A 20,018-nucleotide genomic window follows, 5' to 3' on the forward strand; every position below is an offset into this window, starting at 1 on the left:
ATAAGTTCCAGATAACCTCTGTTCCAGTATCCCACAACTAGACTACGCCTCTGAGTAACTAGAGTACAGCTTCTCATCATATAGCATCAAAAAACATGCAGTGCAAGTCATCCACGCTAACAGCACTCTAAGGTGTAAGGATGGAAAACGCTTCTGTGTACAACAAAAAGGAAGCTCTAAACATCAATACTGAACTGATGCAAGAGGCTTGCAGAAATCTCAGTGATGAGAACTGTTCCCGCCTCTAATTTTGGAATAAAACTCAGATATCAGATATCTTCACAGAGCTTGCTACCTAGCTAATAGACATACTAATTTTGTACTGCAAGGAAGTGGGTACTGAAGGTACAATAGTCTCAAAGACACTGCTTTTGCCTCCACTGTCTCTTGAGGAAGAATATTGGGCTGATAAAGGGGTTTAGTTAGGTCCTTTTTAGTCACTTATACAGAATCAAAGGAAACTAAACTGTCACTACGTCTATATAGATCTAGGGGTGATAAGCAAAAATTTTCTCTCATAGGCATTCAAGGCAGGCTAAAACTCTGCCAATCTTCTACTTTTTGGATGCTTTCAAGTTAAACAACTCTGTATAAACAGAGGGGGAGACTTTGTAATGAAAATCCCTATCCTTCAGAAGGACTTGCAACGCAAAAGTTCAAATCCCTCCAATTTCAACATTTCACTGTTGTGCTGTTTTTTCCCCATAAATAATCAGCCTAAGAAAAGATGAAAACACATCCCCCAAACACAGGAAAAGCAAATAATATTAAGTAACTTCTGCTACCTGTATCTAAATGCACTCAATCTGCATCTTTTGTGCTTCATCTCATCTAGAAAGAGGCATGATCAAGCTTGCCTCAAAGAAATATCTACAGCTGGTTTGGGAAGATCTAAAGGCTGGCATTCCTTAGCCCAGAGCAAATAGCCTAGTTTCCACAGGTTCAGAATTTTGACAGAGATAGGTTATACTTCATCGTTACTTCTCAAACATGGGTCCAGACAGGTTAAGTACTATGGTGAGGCCCTTAATAGCCAGAGAGTTAAAATTTAACCTGAATGAACAGTTAGGGCCTTTCAGGTCCAGCTCAGAACCCTCCTACTACTCCATGTGAGAGCAAACAGCAAAAGCCTTTGAAATTAAGACATCATCAATTCCAACAGGAAGCAAGAGTATCTGTAAAATTTCGGACATATTTGACATCATTGCAGTTATTTAGCATTGAACTTTTAACTCTGGACTCCTTGATATGTTTGCCCAGAATTGATTTTTGGTGCTACTTTATTTATCAGTATTTTACTCCCCCATACGAGATCTTTGGTTCTCAGCTCTACAGTCGGTGTGCAGCCAGAATCCTTCTCAGCTGAGTTCCTTAGTCTTCACTGATCCTGCCAGATCCCTCCAAATTGCTAATACTAATGGAAAGAAAAGCCTCTGAATATCTCCTGATTCCCAACACAGAAACTGGGCTTATCTTTGCTCTGTCTCTCCTACCTTTGCCTCACCTTTATTTCCCCAATTTAACCATAATGGAGGTATGTGATCAGAATCAGAGCAGAAGCACTGTGAAGGGGAAATTACCTGTTCTTCTAATACTAGTCTATTTAGTGGGATTAGTATAAATTGTGAATGCTTTAGCTTAAAGTTGTCATTAACATTTCCAGGCTCATTACAGCACTCTTGCATAAAAACCTATAATAGGATTTTAACCTAAGGAAGTCTGGTAATTTAAAGATTACATTTAAAAAGAAGTAGAGGGAGCAAAACAAACAAAAACTACAGCTCCACTCCTCTATGACCTCAGTCTCTGCCTCCCATTAACCTCTTCTTCAGCTTCCTCGGAACTCTCTACCTTTCTTAGCCACTTTTCTCCCTTTCTGTCCTCTTCGCCACCACCTGTATTTGCCCAATTCAGCAGCAAACTCAAAAGCAGTGAAAAAGAAGACATAAATAGTCTTTCCTTACCATTACATAAGGGCAACGGGGTGTCACTTCAGACATGAAACACCATGCTCAGTAAAAACAAGGTCTAAAATACAGGCTTTACAGTGAAGAGTGTGTTAAGAATGTATCCAGAACAGATAATACTCAGATATGATTAGTTTACCTGTTCCTAGCTGGTGACTTCCCTGCATCCTCCTGGACAGACCCAAGGCGTGCAGACAACGTTGTGGCTGAAGAGTCTGGGTGAATCAAACTGCAAGGAAAAGGAGCATGTTACAGATATTTGAGAGATTTGCCACATTCAGCAGCATTAGAACAGATGGAACTAAAATACAGTTGATAACAGTTACCCTTCATTCACAACCATAACAGTTAAATCAGTGAGGGAATAGGAAAATCTTTCCCAATCTGTAGGCCAACGATATCCAGACAACAGTGCTTAAGTCTTCACCCTTCAGACTCAAGTCATGGACAATACAGCCTCTTCCTATTTCTCTTACTATCCTGCCTTCCTGTCTTCTTCCACTATATCCCTTTCTTAAACGTCCTCCTTCCTTATAGGCTGCTATATTGTACTTTGTAGTTAGAGGTATTGCCCTCAATTCCCCAACACAATCCAAGCAATGCTACCTACAGCTATTGCTAGACAGCTTTTACCAAGATAGCCTGACACTCTTCTGTAACTGTTTAACCTGATCACTATCACCTTTGTCCTCCTCTTCCTTCTGCCCCAGGAGGAAGGAGAACAGATGTTTGTACACTACCAATAAAATTCCTACTGGCAAAATTGTATCAGATATAAGCCACTACACTTCAACCGATACATCTGTACTGGCTGTGCTATGGGATGTAGATGTGCTACTCGCAAAATAAATGCTCTTCATGAGAAAATGTAAGCAATATGATTTTGCCTGAGCAACTGTGTTTGCCCAGAGCACACCACTGCTTCACTTTTAAAGGACATGGCCCTTCGACTTAGTTCAAGCAGGAACCCACATCTCTGTTTCAACTGCTCAAAGAGCAGAGTAACATCAGGCAGCATCACTTTGCTAAAAGCTTTTATCATTGCTTTGCAGCATATGACAGCAAGAGAGGCAAGAACCTCTCTCAGATATATTATTTTGGGAAGAGACTCAACTCTTAAATTTTCTTCTGAAATGAACCACTCACACAGAAGCCATATATTACAAAAAAAAATGTTTGCTTCCATTACAAAGCTGTGAGTTGCTGTTTTCCACTGTGGTGCTGTTTAAGTTTAATGTCTTCAGTTTAAAGGTCAATAAGGAACTTATCAAATGAAGTATTTAAAAAAAGCACCATAGCCCACTGCAAAGTTTAATTTTTTAAAAGCAGCAAGCACTGAAGACAAATTTAATCCTTCTAAAGCAACAATAAACTACCTAATCTCAATCTCTCTCCCTCACACACAAAAGCAGCCCTTGTTTACCCAGTTGTCTCCCAATGAGACTTAAGTGTTCCAGTACAAAAAGTTACCAGCCTGTCAAGAATCGGCAGTGCATTTTTCTGAAGTGCTACAAACTGTCCAAAGTAAAGGTAAGAACTTTCTATTACATGCTGGTGTCTACAAGCTCTTAAATTGCCCTAACGATACATCAGAAGACAGAATTAATGATACTTTCTATTATTTTGTACACCTGAAGAGAAGCAGTCTGAGCACACACCCATTCCCTATTTCAAAACTTGCTAGTATCCCAAGCATTGCAACATTACCGCTTTAGATGACCACAGCAGTAAACGAGAAGTACCTTCTTTTATTTAAGCCTAAAGCTGCTTACCTAATTGTTTCTATATAGGAGCATCATACTCTGAAAAGCAACATGTAAAGCAAGAGTCAGAGTATTTTCTGAAGGCAGTTTTTTTGAGGCTTTTCTTTTAATACTAACAGAACCACTACAAGAGATCTGCTGATGCAGGCACGTGACACTAACACTACCCCTCAGTTAAAGAAAGGCTCTGTCTCAAGACCTCCTTGCTAGTTTCACACCTGCTTGTTCTTCTTTTTTTTGGGAAATGAGAACCAATACCTTATCTGATTGTTTCTTCCTCTCTCCACATTAAATCAACATCCTCAGAAATTAACTTGCATACCACTTGACAAGTACGGTGTTCTTTTATTGATTTTTCCAAAAATAAAGATACCCTCATTTAAGAGCAACCAGAAGAAACATACTTTGAAAGGAGATCACAGAACATTTATAGCTGCCCTTTCCATCCCACTTCAGTAGACACAGGTGGTTACTTCTATCATTTCTTTCTTTCTTACACAGACAACACCTCTTATGTTCTCTCGCCCAGTCTAAAACCTGAAGGTAAAGCAAGAGTGCTACATTGACTTGCCTCTCAAAACAGTCATGGTTAGAAGGGATGTGTTTTAGTTTATCTTTTTAAACTCTGAAGCTAAAAAACTACTCTATCACTGGTACAGAACCACTGATTCAATACGTTGAAGGAAGAACTGCAAATAACTCCACTAGAAAAGTTCCACATTTTAACTTGAGAAAAAGAATATCAGAAGTAAGTACAAGATTAAATTATTTTTGCATGAGATACACTACTGGGTTTCCTAGAGGGAAGCTACCAGCTTTTGCCTAGGTAGGCGTCAGCCTGAAAACACGGTTAAGATTCTGGAGCTCAGCATGAAACCATTCACTTTACCTTTGCCAGGTTAGATCCTCCTCCAGGAAGATGTTGCGGCTCGCTTTCCGGCTCCCAACCGGAGTGCGTGGCTCGCCAGGATCCAGCACTGATACGGAACATGCGGAATCTGACAGAGCATTTAAGTCTTCTCCAATCGAGTTACTGTCTGTGGAGTGGGCATAGCTTAGGGCTATCTTGCGGCAGTAAGTGCAGGCTCGGAGATCCCCTATGGAAAGGGGAACCAGGGAGTGTAAGTGAACAGGAACAAATAGTACTCTGTTCCTACAGGATCAGAAGTGTGTATTGGTGGGAAAAGAGGATTTCCTGTTTCAAAACCTCTTTGCACGTTTAAGTCTCATTTTCATATTTCCTTTAAAGAGCAAGATTATACATTCAGGGAACTTCTCCAAGTTAAATGATGCACAACACACAATCAGTAAAAGAGAGACAGGTTACAGGAATGGGGAGAATGAACACATGTGCACACTGAAATCATGGTACAACAGCCAGATCACAGAATCATTACGATTTGAAAAGGTCTTTAAGACTGTGTTCAACCCCAAACTTCACACCGCCAGGCCCATCACTAAACTAAACCATGTCCCTCAGCTCCTTTTAAATATGTGTCTTTTGAATACCTCTAGGGATGGTGACTCCACACCACCTCCCTGGGCAGCCCATTCCAATGCAACTTGAGGCCATTTCCTCTTGTCTTATAAGATAATGTCCATAGATACGACATACCAGCTAATGTCTGGAAATCATTACCTCCCTCCATCAAGATCTGTCTAGGGTCTGGTAACTGATAATTTAAAGAGCTTCACTCACCCTCAACTAGAACATGTGGCTCACTACAATTTAAAACTAGGAATACTAAGAGCAGCTTTTACTTGTGCACATTTTCTGTAGTGAATATCCTGTTAAATGGTGGCTATATTTGTTTTGTCATCATGGGCACAGTGTTGGTACAAATAAGCAGGCATAGCACAACCCACCACTGTGCATGAAGAAATTGGTAGAATAAGGTCCTGTGATTCTTTTTATTTATTTCTAAGTCTACTGGAGACCTGTACAGCATTCTCTTGCAGATCACAGAATCTCAAGGGTTGGAAGGGACCTCAAAAGACCACCTAGAGTAGGTCACACAGGAACTCGTCCAGGTGGGTTTTTAACGTCCCTGGAGAAGGAGGCTCCACAACCCATCTGGGCAGCCTGTTCCAGTGTTCCGTCACCCTCACAATGAAAAAATTCTTCCTTGTATTTCTTTGGAACCTCTTGTGTTCCAGCTTGTACCTGTTGCCACTTGTCCTATCATTGGACATCACTGAGAAGAACCTGGCTTCATCCTCCTGACATCCACCCTTTACGTATTTGTAAATGTTAATGAGATCATCCCCGAGTCTCTTCCAAGCTAAGAGCCCCAGCTCCCTCAGCATTTCATCACAAGGGAGATGCTCCACTCCTGTCAAAACCTAAAACACAGTAGTCCAAACAGAGCTGCGTACACAGAGAAGCATTCTGCTTCTGAATTGATAAACCCTACCTGTGTAGCCCATGAATTTTCCAGGGATTTCCTGATTGCAGCATCGACTACAGAAGATCTGCCCACAAAGTCGACAGTGGTGTCTCCGCCGAAAGGTGGTGAATTTCTCACTGCAGTCATAGCATTCTTTGCATTGGCTGTCAGGCATCCAGTACTGCTTCAGATCACTGTCCTACAAGGGAAGGCAGCACAGGAAAACTTTTTTTTTTAAATAAAAAAAACACATTTAGAATTGACGATTGCTTTGTAGACTGTGCCCATGAGAATTACACACTTGTGTATAAGCACTCACATGCATATAAAGCATTTTTCATACGGTTTTATAGGGAATCAGAAGGCTGGAAGAGTTCTTAACCGTGAAAATTTATTAAGCCTTTGCATTCTTGATCCAAGATGGAAGCACAGCAGATAAAAACAATCATGAGCTGTAGATAAAAGTCAAGAATAAACAAACTTATGAAGTATTGATTGCTCTTCCCTCTCATTTGCCCCTAGGATACGACATGTTTTCAACTAGCACAGTTTAAAGTAAAATCCCACATGTTAATTGAAGTTGTTATCCAGGCGTAAATCAAGTAAATCAGGAACAAACAGTACAGGAAAATCATTTCAACTGCTAATGTTGTACTTTAATAATGTACTTTTAAAGGGTTATAGATACGTAGAAAAGGTTTTTTATGTGACTGAATTGTTCAAAAACACAATAAACAGTTGTAAAAGCCTATGTCCCAGACTGATGTTTCAAAACTCCAAGTTAACTGCTATGAGCAGACAACTGTGGAAAAGATATTCAGCATGTAGCAACATACACTGTTTTACAGCATGGGTGCAGTCACAGGAATTTCTGTTTTGTTTTTAAGACTTGAAAATAAAGAATTAAAACTTTCATTTGGTGCTGTAGCTATAAACAGAGCAAGACCAATCTCTCAATTATGATTCTGAGCCCACCAGCTACAATTACCATGGATCAAAACAACTGCTAATGGTCACATGACAGCTCTGACTCTGGAACACTCTTTGCTAGAGTTCAGTTCTACCAATAAGCCTTTTCAGAGGGACTGAATACTGGGGGTTTTTCTTAGGAAGAGAAAGTGCTGCAAGAATTTTCTTAAAAAACAACAAGAAAAGAGCAATCACAGAGAAGAAAGATGATCCATACTTTGATTTTCATGGAACCAAAAAAAAAAAAAAAAAAAAAAAAGGAATATCCTGAATTGGGGCTTATTTTTCAACATCCACAAAGTTTGACACTACTTCACCAATTCTGAGACCCAAACAGCTATGATCAACAAGGCAACAAGTTCCTGCTGTCCCCACCCAAGAAAACTCTAACAGAAAGAGGTAAAAGCCTGCTTGAGGCTTGAGTTCAAGAGAGTCTAGACAATTTTAAGATGAACACTAAGCTTCAAGCAGATAAAGACACCATGAAGAGCTTTGCCAAGGAACTGCTGCAAAGCTTCAAGGGATGCTCATTAACAGTTTTTTGCTGCAACTCTGCATGATAAGATAAGTCTCTGGCTCTGTCATAAGAGAATGGGAGAGTGACTCTTCCAAGCAGCAGTGCCTCTGCCCCACTTGCACAGGATCTGGTGTTTAGAAACCCAGTCATTGCTGGTGACACCTCCCAGTTCTCTGCTTTACTCAAATCAGAGCAAACAGTGATGACAAGAACGGCCAACATGGAAGGGTTCAGAACAGAAGCCTGGCTCCCATTAGCAGCAGAGGTTGATCAGGATAGCATCTTCCAGGATCTGACACAAACTTTGTACAACAGCAGAGTGGTCTCTTGTAGAGACAGATCAAGTGTACACTTGGAAAAAAACATTGCCTGGAGTGGCTCAAGCAAGACAGAGCTGTAGTCAAGGGCAGTGACCCATCACTACTTGTACAGAAGTCAGCGTGCTGATAACTAACATACGCAAAGGACTAGACAAATTATTTTACTGCTGCGTCCTTTCTGATTGAACATTTGTCCAAAAGCTTCAGAGATGTCTGAAATCTGTCAGGGCCTTCAGAAAGTGCTACAAATTGAAATATTGGTAGGGATCAATATTTACACATTTATTTATAAATTAAATATCTAGAAATATTTATTGGTAAATATTTACCAATATTTACCAATGTTTACTGCAATAAAAGGCTTTTGTCTCACTTTCAAAATTATCATATTCTTTCTACAAAAGCAAAGCTACTATTACAAGCAAAATAGCACTGGAAGCTAAGTAAGTTTACTCAAAATCTACCTCTAAAAGCTACCAAGCCAAAAGCCTTTTTTCTCTTCATTCAACGTAATGAAATTTACTTTTGCCTGTTCATGACTTGCTTCTAGACATAGCTATTTATATCATCACTTATAAATAGTTGTGGCTTCTTTTCTCAACTAGATCCTCCTCTTAAAGGCACGGTCCAACAAAGCAGAGGGATGTGAAATCCACAAGTCAGTGGCAACCACCAGAACTTCACCCAGCTGAATTAAAACTTATTAACAGGACAAGCCTTTCAAGCAAATATTGCAGACTAATCATATAAAAGTAAGTAGCAGATTTAATTAATTCTCAGAACTCTCATTACTATTTGTGATAGGCAATGTGTTTCACCTGTCCATGGTTAGGCTTCATGGGAGAAAACCATCAGGTAATACTAGATTAGGTAATAAAGAAGTGGGAAGGAGACTAAAATGAGAGCATCTGGTCCAAGTTCAAGAAGTTGAGTGACCGCAATGTTTCACTCCCACAATATGATAGATGTTTGATATGTCACAAATTATCATCAACTTAAATTTTTTCCCCTGCACTCACACAATGATTTTTTTTTTTAATTTATTCACTCATCTTTCAAACATCTGAGAAATCCTCATCATGTATCTAAAAATGAAGCTCATAGAAGCCTAGTAAACAGTTCAGTCTCTAGACAGTTTGGCCTAGAAACCCTTCAGAAGTAATACCTGGCTCTTTCCCTCCATGATTTCTTTGAGGCGCTTCAAAACAGTGCTGAGGCTTCTTAACTGCACAGCTGTTCGAGGATCATGACCTCCAAGAGGCGGTTCCACTTTTCTTCGATTGTCTGGATGGGAAAAGAGAGTAGCGTTCACATCTTCTGTGATACATCAACATTCACATTGCAACACAACATCTCATTAAAGAGAGGAATGTTCACTTATGTTTGTACTTCAAGTTAAACCATCTAACATTTCTTGTCCTTGTACTGTTCTCCCGTAATAGGAGCTTCTGATGCCATATAGCTTATTTGGACTGACATTTTAAATACCATCCTCTGCGCTCACAAGAACTAATTTAAGGTCTCTGAGAATGAAAACACTTTCTGAAGAAGTGAAGTTATTTTCAACCTACTATATGAACCTTGCAACATGGTTTTAGAAAGCACTGAAGTCTCATTTTAGAATGTCCCTCTAGGATACTAATACTTAAAAAATAATTGCAACAATATTCATATCCATACTAAGACAGGTATAACCTGAACTTATTTATAAATGACTACAGCAAGTCTCAGGACTCTATTGAGTTCTAGTTAAAAAGAGTAACTCAGAATAAAATGCATTCAGAAGTTCACATTTTTGAGTATTTTTCGTTTGTTATTTTCCAAGAAAAACGTCAAGTTGTTGAGAACTTATACAGCCATTCTTGATAAACTACAGCAAAGAGAATCCTGAATAAAAAGGTAACATAGTTAATTTCTTTGCTATAGAATGCCGTATTACTTGGAAGCATTGCTGTACAAGTTACAAACAGGATCCCCCTCTCCAGAAAGTTCTGAAAAGAGTGTTGTATTTACCTGAACATTTAAACATTAGAGTCACTTTTTTACATAAACATCTTTTCTAAATAGTTTAAAGTTTCTTACCAGCTTCTGTGCTCTCCATTTCACTGGCATTTTATTTTGATTTCCCCAGTACAGGAAGAACAGACATGGCTGCTTTCTGTTTACTGCTTTAGATATCACTGATGTCAGCTGGAATGTGACTGCACCAGCAGAAGCATGTTAACTGTTGCCATGCTGTAACAACTAGGCTATTCCTTTGTGTGCAGATCTTTGAACACTGTGACTAAAACTGTGAGATTGCATGCCTTGTCTTCAGGTTCTTTGCAGAAATTTTTAGTTAATCTGCCCATATATAGCTGCTTAATGATCTATGTTCAACAAAGAATACACAATAGGAGATAATTTGAAAGAGATTCTAGAGTGCTTAAACCCAGATCTGTGGCTAGCCACTTGGAATTTATTCATTAAAAAAATTAAACGAGTATACTTTTGGACAGTACCAAGTTGAGTATTTTGGGGTGATTAAAGGGACCCTAATATTTCAAGAAAACATTGATAATATAGAAATCTTTGGCTCTCTCTTACTTCTGTACAAGATCTATGCTGCATTTACTTTCTGGAGTTTCCTGCTGGAACTTTTTAGTTCAAGAGTATCTTCTTTCCAGGAATGTTGCTTCCAACTAAAAAAATTACTGTCAGGCCTCCTGCCTAACTAGCTACAAGTGACTCCTAAAGTATGAACATACACAGCACTGAGAAAATGCCCCATTGGCTCTCTTGTTCATTTTAGGTAACTCACAAAAGGGCATTTAACTATATCAAAAGGATGTAATTTATATCAGAAAAAGGATACTCTCAGCAGCTGAACTGTTTACACTAGAAATGCTGACTAATTCTCAGATTAAAATTCAGATGTCAGATTTTTTTTCCTTTTCAGTCATGCAGTTTCTCCCTTTCTAAGGGAAAACACAACTATAGTAAGAACATGAGAAGTCACTGTTCCTGTAGTACAGGAAACGCTGGGTCTAAAACGCCATCCTCATAAAATATATCACATGTACCAGTCTTAGGTTAACTCCTACCCCTGATGCAAATTCCATTACTATAAATACCACAGCCATCTTCTCAGTTAATGCATGATTTACAGATGTACACATTTTCAGCACTGTAACTGTACTTCTTTACTTCAACATTAAATCTGCAAATTCATGTTCCCTTCCACTGACACAGAAACTCCAAGAGTATTTTACTTGCTTTGCTCACATCATTATCCTCCCGACTGACATCAGTTGCACTTTCCAAGAGTTCTCACATCTCTTGATTTGATGACAAGAGGGCTGACCATACTTATACAAGTAGGGGTAGGCTTTCATAGCACTTGTGAAGTGGCAAATTCAGTACACAGTACTAAAAAACACATACTCCACCCCTGCTCCCCCCCAAAAAAAACCCCAAACTCGTACATACCACAGCAGCCACAATTAAAGTTACACACAAAAAAAATTTTAAACGTAAAAAATACATTTCACTGAAGTGTTATTTAATCTCTTATAGAAACCAGATAAGCTCCACAAACTTTTGCTTGTTATTGTCCAACAGCACAGAAACAACTGTAGGAAGTAAAGACAGTTTCCTCATGGGTTTGATATATAGAGCCCTTATACTTTCTCAGTCCCTATCTTCATCCATTTACTCTTCTTCCCTAGCCAAATATTTATACAAGATGGTCATTTTTCACTTGATATCATTTTGCACTTAAACAAAAGCCAGCTGCATCTCAGTTCTTCCGTGTAACACATCCACATGAGTGTGGAACATATCTTTTCAGGACTACCAGTTTATACAGCAATTGAAGTTTTCTTATCCATTTCCTTTCCTTCTACATGTTCCCTGAACAAAACCTCAATATATACCAAAATATACCCATTTAGATTTCCAATTTGACTTATTTTTAACCTATTTATCCCTCTTAAACTAAAAATTTACTCTTATAGACAGTTAATTTTTTTTTTTTAAAAAGCCCTCAGATTTCAACAGTTATTCTCATCCTTCCTATATGTATTCATAGCTGCTGATACTTGGCAATACCTATACATCCCCTGAAACTCTAAATGTTTTTCTCCTCTTTTTCCTATTCTCCCCACCTGAACTGTGATCACTAGGAAGGAACCTACAGTACGACACCAGCTATGACTACTTACTCAAATACAGTCTTCTGAGTTTAGGTCAGAGAAAGATTTACTCCATAAGTCATGCAGTTGTTCTTCATCCTCAACTACTGAATCATGACAATATCTTTTTCCAGAGTTTCTTTCATGACCTTAAGTATTTTAGCATTCATTTTACAGTGATTGACAAGTAAAAATCACTAGGAGAACTACTTTGTTGCAACTGAACTGCTAGTTTTGTTTCACAGGAAAAGAGCTGACCATGCACTAACACAAGAGATACAACTGAGAGCTTCACACAGTTGCAACAATAAACAGATAACCCTGCAAGGGATACCAGTTTTTCTAATACAAATGAACTTCAACTACTTACTAGTTATTCACTGTCAAAGTGTATCATTTCACATTCAAGTTCACTATCACTGTTCAAATATCCCATCTTCCTCAGTCAACTGCCATACTGACAAGAAAAGTATGAGAGTTGTCTTTAACTTCACTTTACGAAATGCATTTTCATTTCCAAAAGCCTTTTCCAATAGAAAAGATGCTCTGGTAATAAGTCACATATATTATGATTTCCGGTAATCAAATGTGTTCTTCAGGCCTCCTTCACCTTCACATGATGATTGGACCTCTCCTTACTGCAGCTAAGCTTCTTTGCCATTCCCTATTAGTGCCAGTCTGATACAACTGGCTAGCATTAACAGCATTACCCTGCATGACAGAGTAACAAGCTGGAAGTGATTTTACTACCAGTGCTCCCTCTCCAGCTAGTCAGCATTTCTAGTTCTCCTTGTGAGAAATGCTGATGTTGTTTTTGCAGAATTAGAAAAGAAATGAAGACAAAGAATTGGGTTTTTTTCTGCTATCCATTTCTGTATAGTATTAATCAGTGAACTGGCCTTGTCCGTTTTTGTGTAGTGTAAATCAGTGAATTGGCCCTGGGACTGTTATCTGTTTCAGTGTAGCAACTAACATCTGTTTGTTTGAAGTGTTAATTAGAGTTTAAATCTTAGGACTGTGGGGGGAATCCACAATAGGATAAAAAAACAGACATCCTCTGGGAAGGATTTTTAGGCACCTTGAGAAGGTGTAAATCTGAAGTACCTAATCAATGGGGAAACAAGGGAGGGACCTTGCAGCTGGGATAGGGAATAAAAAGCCAAATGTTGTACCTGTCAGGTGTGCCTACTAGCTAGGACACCAGCTCTTGCAAGAACACTTAATAAAAGTGCTTCACTGCAGAGTCTGACCTGAGTCTTTCACGAGAAAGCTTGTTTTGTTTCTCATATCCTTAAACTGGATTTGCAAGATGTGATACTATTTCAATATATTTGAAATATATAGTCTATATATATTCAATATATAGACTATTTTGCTTCAATCCAGCACCTCAAAAGCACTGAGCTGACAGCACACAGAGTCCAATACAGCTGGGCCCATCATCTCTGTACAAGTGACACCAGCTCCCCAGGACACTGCTCCAACACACGGGAATGCAACAGATTTCCCAAGGGGAAGGCCAGAGAAGTCAGTGCAAAGTCTCAGCACTTGTTCTTCAGCTATACAACTCACAAAGCATCTCTGACATAGGCCAGTCATCCAGCAGCTTTTACTGTTTTCACAAATGTCGCATTTCTCACCTCTTCAAATACAGTGAGATGAACTGAAAAACTCCCCTGAAACCTCCTCAGCGATCCAGTACACTTTTACTTGCATTACACAGAGAAATACTGTCTGGTTCAGGATTTTTACTCAGCTTCACAGTTTGCTCAAGGCTGACAAACAGCTGACAGTAACCAAGCAGATCTCAAGAGAAACCTCTGCAATCTACTATCTCTTCCAGATCTTCATAAAGTCATTACCTAGTTGCACCTTTGAAGACACATCCAATTCCTATTCCAGCTAAGAGAGATTCAGCATGGCAGCTGGCAACAGTTCCAAGGTTAGAAATAAGCACGGTTTAGACAGAAGTTCGTATTTGATTTCACTCAAAAGAGCTACGAGTGAAAACCTGTATATGTAACTCCCGTAAAGACACAAACATCAACCCCACTTACACTAAGCTCTAAAGTCATAGTTTGCACATGACTGTTAAGAAACTGAAATATCTCGAAACAAAGCAAAAATTTTCAAGTGACTTTACAAACTTTAGATGTATTTTGGTAGCTTCTTTTTTTCCAGGTTGTTTTGTAATTGAAACAGCAGAGCCTCAACACCATTCTCTTGCTGGAACACTAAGAAGGGTGGGGGGAATATGCTTCTGAAATGAAAGTGTGACCTAACTAACAGAAGTAGTATAATTTGATACCATATTCTGCTGCCAATCTACATAGCCAATGAACCTTTCTTTGTTCACTTCCTTCCACCTCACTTTGAAGCATGCCAGGCTGGCTAGTACAACATTCCCTTGTAGCACAAAGAGCTGAAATTACCCAGGGTTGTAGAAGATCTTCTTTGCAGCTCACCAGTCAGTTGTTTCTTGTAAGGAAGCGGTGACCTCAGAGACTGAGCCCTGGTGGGATGCTGAGGACTGGACCAGCCACCACTCAATGCTTGTGGATCACGCTGTCCTACCTCTGCTCTCTCTGCTGGTGATGAAAGCCTGCCATCATCTGGAGTTGATAAAAAGCAAGAAACCTACTGTTCAGACATGATAAAGAAAATCAGTATTGGATTAAAAGTTTAAAGGTAAAGCAAAGCCTCATTAATAGCTCATTTGCATCACGATGATACACAACAAAAGACATGAATCTTTAGTCTGAAAATATCATACTGGAGAAGGAAACGTGACCAGTATGTAAAACTTGTCTGTCAAGGCTCAGAGTATTTCAGAAACGTCTCTAATGTGAAAAGTGCCTAAAAACACCAAACCAGCAAGTGTCAATTATTCTTGTTATATGGAATATCTGAAGTTGATTATCAACTTCTACCCTGAAAAGTTCTTGAGTTATGTTAGAAGCAAGTACTGAGGTCAGACTAAAGTTACAACAGCCTGTAATAAACCATTTTTCTCCATCAGAGGATCAAGTATAGACAGGTTCTCATTGATTCCAGTAACATGCCCGCTTCTTGTGTCATTTCACGGCTGTTTGCCCATACTTTCAACACAATACTTTGCTGATTGTAGCTACATTTGTCAGACACAAACAAGTGAAGCCAACACTGACCACATGATGTTACTTTTAATAAAGAGAGGCGATATTCTATTATGCAAACTAATAGCAGTCATACCAAGTACTTATTTTTCATTCTGCATAAGCAGAGTCTGAACAGATCAGTTTGCTTATGCAAAAAGCTAATTTGGCCCTTTTTCCCTAGCCCAAACATTGCAGAAGTATGCTTAGCAGAGCTGGATAATGAGCAGACTAAACAAAAGCAGCTGACCAGTTTGCCATCTCCAGCAGAAATACACAGTTTTTGTACAAACCCAAGGTGTCTTCATTCATCATTCCCTGCAGTATATTTCTTTGAAACAAGTGAGAAAAACCTCACGTCCTTCTTTAAGAGCTTGCCTACTGACAATGTGTTTCATGATACACGTAGCCCAAAGGCCAAAATCAAGTAGTAGTTTTTAATATACAGAACTTTCACAACACTTCAGATCTCTCAATGGGAAACACCTAAGCAAGGCAAATTAAGGGTGGACCTCCTGCAAACATACTGCTTCCCTGCAGCTCAGCTGCCACCCAACTGAAGATACAAGATGTATGGGAAGGTGAGGAGCAGAGGAAGTCTGGAACAAGAATCTGTATTGGAAAGGTTACTCTTGCTTTTAGCCCCCAAAACTTCATACACACAAAGAAAATTCAGATGCCCAGGTAAATATAATATCTGCTAACTTACGTATCTCTGACCCTCATGGGCAGTCACAGACTTCTAGCTACGAAGTGCTGGCTATTTTCTCCCACAGCAAAGCTCTACTATGTCACCCAAAAGCAAGATGTAACATCTCTAAACAAAAGAACTGACTCATCACTTGCCAGCCATCCAACATTATGCTCTTATATTCAGAGGTGTTCTAACAAGTTTAAAAGGCAGTAGAGGGAATCAATAAAACAGATAGTATGCACAATCCACACTTCTCCCAAGCACTTACCTTTGCTGAAACGGAAGAGATTTACAAAAGAGCTGTAGGCTGATTTAAAAGGAGGCTCATCCTGGTCAGGAGTCAGGGGTTTGAAGTGAGTGAGGTGAGATGGACTACTTGGAGAATGAGGTAGATCAATATTAGAGTCCAGTGTCGGAGATCGTTTGTCATCTGTGGCCATTTCATGGGCCCTGGAAAAAGTTCAGCAACATGTGTTATACACAAGGTGGTGAAACAGAACGCATTCAGTCAACTGATGTGGAGAGTGTCTCATCAGATGCTAGAGAAGGGTTCACCCCACCTACCACAGACATCTGCTATTAGCATAGGTCAAGAATGCCAGAGTTAGGAGCCCATATCCCCTACCTCAACATTGGCAAGAGATTAGCATCTCTACAGAGAGCAATCCAGAACTCCTAGTCAAACACCTAGAGCAAAGTTTTCAAATAGGGACTCTACATGTCTATCACACAGAAGTTTAACTTCAACTCAAGAGCTGTAAAAGTTGACATCTGCATGCCTTGTAACAAGAAAGCTGAAGACAGGCATGCCTCAGCAATAACAAAACACTGTTTGGTCAGGTTAGCTTCAAATTGAGAAACAGAATGAAATGCAAACAAAAGTAGAAATGGAAGATTAAGTTTGGTGGCACACTGCTTCCTTCCCCTCCACACTAGAGTACACAGCCTTGTGCAAATTACCCAGGAAGCAACCTGTGGTTTATTTGTTCTCATATCCAACACCTCTGAACTTCCCTGTTTTCAAGAGCAGTTACATTAAGGAAAAACAAACCAACAGACAAAACACAAACCACATTCCATATTAGGGGAAGCTGTACTTAAGCCTACTTGCTGTGTAGCAAAGCTTTTACGGCCAAGAGTCACACTTTCCCACAGCTCATATTCTTTAACCTCCATACACACCTGATTTCTTCCACTCCATCTCAATACGCCTGCACTTCCAGTCCGCTAGGCTAAGGTGCTTACTGCCTTTGTCTTTAAGCAAGACAGTGAAACATTTGACAGAACAGGATCACAGGCAGCTGACAGAACCTATGAGTGACATCTGACTTTTACCCATGCCAAGGATAAAAATCCTGTAATTCTACTTCCTTCTTAGCTCATATATGCTCCTTCAAGAAATAACAGTTTCCACAACTGATCCGTATAATCTACAGGCATATTTTGCTGATCAGAACATTTTCCTCCAAATTCTAAGATGCCACACTAAAAAACTATGCAGTCCAGAGAAAATCCACGTGGTAGACAAGTGATGGACAAGTGATGCTGGAAATGCTAACACAGGCCATATTTGGTTCATGTGGCAAGGTTTGACCACTCCTACAACAAACACACAAAAGACAGCATTTGTAAGTCAATCATATGATTCCTCAGTGGACTTTTGCTTGTTGGTCTGTATAGTAAGCACTTTTATCTCAGAGCTTCTCTTGATATTCACATATCCTTAAGAAAGAACACAGCAACATCCTTCATAAAGGATATTGTAAAAGAAACTCTGGTCAGGTTCTTTACATAACGTCGAGTCTTAGTCTGGAATGCTTCCACATCCTTCTCCCCTGTAAGTCATGGTATTTTTTGCAAGTGTACATTTCACCAATATTATTCAAACAACAAACAATTTGAGCATGCCTAAACACCTTAGTTCATAGAAAATGTCTTCAGAGCACAACTTCAGGCAAATTTGTAATTATGTCTTCAATACTTAAGGCAACTGATAACTTGGATTTTAAACGTTGCGAATGTATGACAGGGCTGTGATCCCAAACACATGATCACATTAAAAATGCCCTTATGAAGTCAATTAGAAGTTTTATAGGAAACTATGTTCATCTCTCAGCAACTGGCTATAGCCTGGTAAGACAAAAAAGGAATCCTCTGAACTTGTATATCATCATATACATGACTCCGGAAAAAGAAACTTTAGCTTCAATGGAAAAAAACACACAGTAATTGCTTCTGTGACAGTAGTACTTGCCTAATTAGAACATTTTGAAAAGACAGCACTCTACTTGGCATTAGCTCCAGAAGCACCTTGATTTTCTGTGTTGTACAACACATTAGGTACAGACTGTATGACCCCTTCTTAAAGGGCTTCAGATCTCCCATTCATGTCCCCCACTCCCCACCAAGAAACAAGGAAATAGTCACTTGTTTATATATTATGGGAAACCAGAAAACAAGATGCACATATCAGCCAACCTGCACAAAAACAAACTGAATCTTCCTCAAGATCCTTACCAAACAGCCACAGGGCATACAGCTAAAGCTACTCAGACTGCAGTGTTTCCAGCAATCACCAGCTCGTCACTGATAAAACACAGTGTGCAAGTTTCTGTGTGAACCTCCACACACGTTTAGCAGTTACATTCAGAATGGGTCTTTGATCTACTGCACCCGACAAAACTCCCCAGAACCGCTCAGTGCCAGAAGGATCCAGACGCTCCTTGTTACTTGAGATGTCACTTACAGGCACCCGGCTAACACACTCTGGGTATAAAAGCTAAAGAATCGTAATTTAAATACACTTATACGATGCACACATTTCACTTCTAACCTCTGCGGTGGAGACACGCTGACTGCTTTGCCTCTGTAAAGAGGACACCCCTACCTTCCCCCGACAGACATCCGCCCGCCTGGGATGGCGGACCCGGAAGATCACCTGAGACGGGACGGGAAGGAGGCAGCGGGAAACTGCAAGCAGGTGGGCAGTGGTCATGCACAGCGCGCCAGGGCAGCCTGCGAGCGCCGCCGCCCACTACCAGGGACCGGGACAGGCCCCAGTAGAGAGCGTTCGCGCACGTCGGGGAGCCACTTCCGCGGGCCCGCTCGAGGCGCAGGCAGGACCGCCCCGTCGCAGACGGGCTGTCCTCACCTACTCCCCACGGGCGGCAGTGCGGGTGCCAATATACGGTGCCGGGGCGCAGGCCCAGGGCGGCACCGCCTCTTTTCACCCCCCTTCTCTCCTGCCTCGGCTCCGTCCCGTCCCGCTGCCCCGCCCCGCCCCTAGCAACCCGCCGCGCTGCCGCCAGCCCTCCCCAATCGCCTGCCGATGGCAGCACTGCTCTCCAAGGCACCGCCAATCGAGGCCCGCTCTAATCCCCCCGCCGGCGGAGGACATTGGGGAGGGGCCGCTGCGGCGGCGTCGGCCTCACGACCGCCCCGCCCCTGCCCTGCGGCTCCTCCCGGGCGCGGCAGCTCCAGGCTGCGACAGGGGGAACGGCCCGGCAGCACAGGCGGCCAGCGCAGAGAGCTGTGTACAGCTCCAGGGTTTCTCCCCGCTTCACACCCCCGCTTCCCACCGGGCCCTGAACACCTCACACCCCCGTCCTGCCCCTCAGGGGGGGACCTCTGTTACTGGAGGGGCCGTAGTGCTGACATGGCCGCCCCCGCGCCAGCGAGCCTGGCCGCGCCCGCCCGAGTGTACGCGTATCCTTCGGGCTGCGCTGCGGCGCGGTTCCGCCGAAACCTCGCGGCTAGGGGCAGGCCAGCGGGTGCTGAGGGTAGGGTGAACGTCCGCGCTCTCCCTGGAAATCCTTCCTGCAGCCCGGGCACGCCCAAGCCCCCTCGGCGCCCAGGCCTTCGTGCCCGCTAGCGCTATCGGCTTCCCTGTCGAAGGCCACTTACTGCGGCTGTCTCGGGAGAGCGCGGAAAAGGCCCGTCTCGGCGGGCAGGCCGCCGCGCTGTGGGCTGCCCGGCCCGGCGGAACAGCCGCGGCTTGTCACATGCTGCCGCGGCCTCCTAGCAAGGAGACATCAGCCAGTAAGACTGGGGCGGGCCAGGTGGGGCGGACCCCGCCGCGCCGCCAGCGCCCGCGCC

At 41.5% G+C, this 20,018-nt stretch overlaps 1 protein-coding gene across 17 annotated transcripts in view; it reads right to left on the minus strand.

Moving 5' to 3' along the window:
- The window catches only part of PIKFYVE (phosphoinositide kinase, FYVE-type zinc finger containing), a 94,227-nt gene extending 74,269 nt beyond the window's left edge, over positions 1 to 19,958 (minus strand). For 12 of the 17 annotated variants that reach the window (XR_009819437.1, XR_009819438.1, XR_009819436.1 and 9 more), the window contains exons 1-7: positions 18,811 to 19,066; positions 16,192 to 16,373; positions 14,528 to 14,707; positions 9,089 to 9,207; positions 6,145 to 6,316; positions 4,620 to 4,827; positions 2,107 to 2,196 (exon numbers count right to left, since the gene is read on the minus strand). Coding sequence is in view for 1 of the 17 variants with exons in the window: in XM_062004659.1 (XP_061860643.1) it covers positions 2,107 to 2,196; positions 4,620 to 4,827; positions 6,145 to 6,316; positions 9,089 to 9,207; positions 14,528 to 14,707; positions 16,192 to 16,373; positions 18,811 to 18,827 (968 nt within the window). In the remaining 16 variants the exon portion in view is untranslated. The other 5 variants (XR_009819441.1, XR_009819448.1, XR_009819442.1 and 2 more) reach the window with 5 other exon arrangements.
- Positions 19,959 to 20,018: the final 60 nt, after the last annotated feature.

Source organism: Colius striatus, chromosome 11 (assembly GCF_028858725.1).
Source record: "Colius striatus isolate bColStr4 chromosome 11, bColStr4.1.hap1, whole genome shotgun sequence".
Classification (NCBI taxonomy): domain Eukaryota; kingdom Metazoa; phylum Chordata; class Aves; order Coliiformes; family Coliidae; genus Colius; species Colius striatus.